Raw genomic sequence first — 5,344 nt, 5'->3', positions numbered from 1 at the left:
AATATATATCTAATATTTCTAATATATCCATCCATCCAATATAAATACTTACTAATATGTGTATATGAAATATGTATGGAAACACTCGTGCGTATTGCTCATGGACGAGGGTTATTATAACGGAAAAGCATTATAAACCTCTAGCATTGTTGAATGCACATTAATGATTGCTAGGCAATTCTTATAAACTTGGAGAATGTTTAAATGTATGTTGAGATATGCAATACATAGAACAAGAAAGTACGATTCTTGCGTCTCCTGATAATTCAATACAGTAATAAGGAATTAATAGAGCTATGTGGCTATTAATAATATTAATCGAATCGTTGGATTTTACCAGATGCAGATTTCCAGAGCATTTTAAAATGATAAGCCCAAGGTGCAGCGGTTCCTTCAAAACTCCTTTCTGCGCACCACTGTCTGGCGTTGCAAGTGATGAAACCAAGCAACCAATGAGGACACGCCGAACCAACGAGCCTCTTTGTGGTGGCCCAATAGGATTCTACGTGTTGGTGGCGCAGCTGTCAATCATCGGAGGAGAACTGACACGAAAGACGAGAGAAAGAGCAGAGTGAGAGCTCTAGTGTTAACCTTCCCTAACACTCACATACAACCCCAAGCAGGAGCGATGACTTTCGGGCTCATCTCGCCGGGAACGGACGGATACTACCGTTAAATCCAAAGAACGAAAACTACTTTTATAAAAGTTACAGGAGAATAGCATTTGCTAAAATGGCTGTTCGTGGTAACACCTTGACCCCGTTCTCCATCCAAGCTATTCTAACCAGAAAGGATGAGAATCGACACTCGAAAAGTTTGGACGTGTCCTGCTTTTCGCCTGCTACCTGCTGGAAGATGTTGGACAGTTTGGATTCCTGTCCAAAGATGAGTCCCTCTACTGGGAGAATCGAGGCAGGGAGGGATCTGCCGAATGAGCAGCTCTGTTGTGACTCAGATTCAGGCGTCAGTGATGAAAATGATAGTAAAAATCACTCGATTTGCAACTCGGAAAAGGAGCTGGAAATTTCTGCAGCATGTTCCTTACAGTCGAAACCAATGAAGGAAGCAGGATCGAGTGTCAGTGAAGAGACTGAGAAGGGCGATAGTAAGGACTATCTGTGTAACGAGGGAATATCAGAACATTTATCAGGTAGCATACAATATATATTTTCCACTAATAAGCCTCTGCAATTTATGCCAATAACCATTATGTAAACATAGACGCTTTCTGACCAATTATTTCTAAGTAAACTTTTCGCATATTGCAAAGTGCATCTGCAAAGCGACTTTCACAAAATGTCACCTTAGAATTTAACATTTTTAATTTGGTTTAAACTCCTGATTTACCAATTATTGTCAAACATTTTATTTAAGAAGCCGCTTACAGTAACGTAATTGGCCTCGTAATGGATTTGACAGACAGATAGATAGATAGATAGATAGATAGATATATAGATAGTTAGGCCGATGGATAGATAGATAGACAGACAGATAGATAGATAGGTAGATAGATAGATAGTTAGGCCGATGGATAGATAGACAGACAGACAGACAGATAGATAGATAGATAGATAGATAGATAGATAGATAGTTAGGCCGATGGATAGATAGACAGACAGATAGATAGATAGATAGATAGATAGATAGATAGATAGATAGGCCGATGGATAGATAGATAGATAGACAGATAGATAGATAGATAGATAGATAGATAGATAGCTAAGCCGATGGATAGATAGACAGACAGACAGACAGATAGATAGATAGATAGATAGATAGATAGATAGATAGATAGATAGATAGATAGATAGATAGCTAGGCCGATGGATAGATAGACAGACAGACAGACAGACAGATAGATAGATAAGTTCTATTCATTTAAGATATTATTCTTCACTCCGTAGCTCCAAGCCCCGTTGATGAAGACTTGAAATCTGACCAAAGCCCGGACCAGCCCAAGCAGAGGAAGAAACGCTCCCGGGCCGCCTTCTCTCACGCTCAGGTATTCGAGCTCGAACGCCGCTTCAATCACCAGAGATATCTGTCTGGTCCCGAGCGGGCCGATCTGGCCGCCTCTCTCAAACTCACCGAAACTCAGGTCAAAATCTGGTTCCAGAACCGCAGGTACAAAACCAAACGCCGGCAACTTGCCGCTGACCTGATGGCCTCGGCCCCAGCAGCAAAGAAAGTGGCGGTGAAAGTGTTAATCCGGGACGATCAAAGACAGTATAGCCCGGGAGAATTGCTTAGACCTTCACTGCTTTCACTTCAGCCGTCTTACCAGTACTATCCATTCACCTATTGCCTGCCTGCATGGACAGTAGCCGCTTGCACGGGGACTCAATAGTTTTTATAAGAACAAAGTTTCAAATCCACGCCCATAGAACGACAGTATTTATTTGCGTTGGTTTTAAGTATAAGCTGCAGACTGGACTCAGCAGACGGAGTTTCCATGGTATCCATGTCCTTGATATTTAATTCAAATCTAGCTTCAAATAATGAAAGACTGCCCGAGAGGAGCAAAGGGAGAAAATGCTGCGGACGCACTCCTGTCTGAACTTCACTGAAGAGAATCTCGAAGTTTTGCGTTGGTTGGACATTATTTTCTTTTCTTTTTGCGAAGCAATGTGTGCTGAATGTATGAACCATAGAGAAACTGCAGGTTGTCTCTTAAGTGCAAATATCTATAGAGATATATATTGTTTTATTATACTTCCTGGCTAAGAACAGCAAAGGAAAGAGCAGAACATTTAACATTTTCTCGCAGACTGCTTTGGGTGATGTTGTGAAGATGTTTGCCCCAACCCCAAAACATTTCGCTATGTGATTATATCCGAGCAGTATAGGGGTAAGGATCTAGCACTTTCCATTCTTTTTGATATTTAGTAGTGATTAGTGTGGGCGATCTTATCGCAGGCTTTTTTATTTGATAGCAGCGTGTGAAATTGTAACTGGTTAATGGTTTCTCCTGAATTGATCCACGATAAAAAGGATAGGAATGAATGTTTAAACACTTGCAGCACAACCATTACAGCGACAGAGGATGGCTGGTGTCAGGATAGTGCATCTGGAGTTGTATCCCTCTTCGAAAATCGTGCACTCTGCATTATTTCCAGTCTTAAAATAATAAAATATACTATGATTGCAAACATGTGCCTTTTGTTCTCTGTAAATATCCAAATTAATTAATAGCGGTTATACCATCTTATTAAATGCTAGATTTTAATTCCGTGCTACACACGTCATCAACCTATTATGTAAACAATCGTAGGCTTCGCGCTTTGTGAGCATGGAAAGACTGAGATAGTCAGGCTTATCTAGATTAAAAGATACTTTATTTTGTTCCTTTGCATCTGCATTACAATTCGAATCTTTCAAACCAATTCTTACCAGCAGCATTACAAAAATGTTTTAAAAATAACTAAAGTTTCTTGAAAGTTGGGTGCAGTGGTTCGTAACGTTAGCTAGGCCCACAAGGGAGGTTGTCTGGTATCTTCAGCACTCTACCTTCTGTGGCAAAACAATTCTACTTAAGGTTTGCGGAACTATATGACAGGGTCGTAGTAAATAGAATAAATTACACTTTATACGCAGTTATTTTAAATTTAATTCATAAGGGTCGCCCGATGTCTTTAAAATATTTATTTCCACAAGTACGATTTCTTTCTGTCATAAAATGCATATTCACTAAAGCTCATTGAATCGGGTAATTAATAATTACATGCGATTTGATAACATCAAGGATGAAATATCACAATATGTAAACCATGTTTATTGTCTTAAACAGTCATAAACGCAGTTATCCGTAATGAACTTTCCCAAAGTTCAAGTAATAGTTTCTCATTGCCTGCAAACCAAACCACAGATGCATGAAAGTATGTTTCCAGCTAAGTTAACATTTACAACAATCAATCTCCGTTGCTATGTTAAGGAATCGATTTTAAATGACAATATATTAATTTAATTTCTCGATTACTGGGTGTATGAGATTGAAACATATTTTATATGCAGCGACAGCCAGATAATAATGTTTAAAATACTGAGAATTACAATGATCGTGTGTTAACTGCTTACGAGGCCAAGCAGTCAATTCAATACAAAACAGGCCGGACTGGTTTCCACTGTGGACTGGGAGAATTTGTACACTAGAAGCTGTTATTTAGAAGGTGCCGGTCCTTTTTTTGAAAGGAAATAATGTTGAACTTTAACTTGCAGATGCCGTCAAACAAATCGAATAGGCGACTTTGCAGAAAAATGGGCAACAAATTCCGTAAACATCAGGTTGACTCGCAGTCTTTCGGTTTTAGATATCAATGGTTGTTAGAAACGTTTGACGCTTAATACAATTCAAAGACAAAGAGCTGACTTTTGATTGTCGTTTGTTTTTGAAGATATTTTTTAAAAACTAGAATCCTTACCCACTCAAGTTATATTCTGTAACAGCGAACACGAAACATTGATTTCATACGCTACTAATACTACAAACCCTTCTGAAGTGTATCCTTCAAGTAATACTGTGCTTTCATTCCACAACACTTTTTTTTCCAGGAATCTTTTTTTAGGATAACCATTGCAGATGTAATTTGAGATTCTATTATTTCTGCAAATTTCTATTTAAAAAAGTCTCGTGTGTACAAGTGGCTGTTTATCTCCAAAATCAGTCTTCTTATCCAATGATATGGCACATCAGAGCGTATATAGTGATGGGACTAATGAGTGTAGATTGTAGGACACTGTGAGCCTTACGCAACACCATAATAATAAATCTGGCCCTTTTACTGCTGGATGTTTCGCAGGCACTGTGCGCAGTCGGAAATAACGGAGAGCAGCAAAGTGCATTAACAGTGAATGAGGGCGCTGCATACATACACGTTCTCCCCATCTGTAATCCCCCGCAATTATGGATTTGGGAAGTTTTGCGACCTGGAATATTTTACACACCTTTTCTCATTACCAAATCAAACCTTTATAGTAGGTGCAAGTTTAGTTGTTGATGCTAAAACGCGCCTTGTTATGCTACTTTTGCTATAAAGCATAATTTTGCTATCAATGAAGAATTGCATCTAATGTCAGTGTAGCAGCATTATATTCTGCACAAAAAAATTACTGCAGGGGCTGGTAGTCGGAAACCAAAACAGAAAGCGCTGGAACCACTCGGCAGGTTAGGCAGCATCTGTGGAGAGAAGGGTCTATATCGAAACGTCAACCTCAGTTCTCTCCACATATGCTACCTGACCTGCTGAATAATTCCAGCCTTTACTGCTTCTTTTATATTTAGGCACGATTGCTTTGTTCAGTGTAATACAACAACCTCGGGGGTTTCATCTTCGATTCACTGCTATAT

General features: G+C 39.2%; 1 protein-coding gene across 1 annotated transcript; it reads left to right on the top strand.

Annotated features, from left to right (window-relative positions):
- The first annotated feature begins 549 nt into the window (after nucleotides 1–549).
- nkx3-2 (NK3 homeobox 2) lies at nucleotides 550–3,248 on the top strand. The gene is made up of 2 exons (XM_086004090.1): nucleotides 550–1,150; nucleotides 1,905–3,248. Exons 1-2 carry the CDS (start codon nucleotides 733–735, stop codon nucleotides 2,345–2,347), a joined length of 861 nt encoding a protein of 286 aa, XP_085860216.1. The 5' UTR covers nucleotides 550–732; the 3' UTR covers nucleotides 2,348–3,248.
- Nucleotides 3,249–5,344: the final 2,096 nt, after the last annotated feature.

Source organism: Somniosus microcephalus, chromosome 2 (assembly GCF_052327205.1).
Source record: "Somniosus microcephalus isolate GS21.2 chromosome 2, FLI_Smic_1.0, whole genome shotgun sequence".
NCBI lineage: Eukaryota > Metazoa > Chordata > Chondrichthyes > Squaliformes > Somniosidae > Somniosus > Somniosus microcephalus.
Note: the sequence above shows the minus strand (reverse complement) of the source record. Positions and strands in the feature narration are given on the sequence as shown.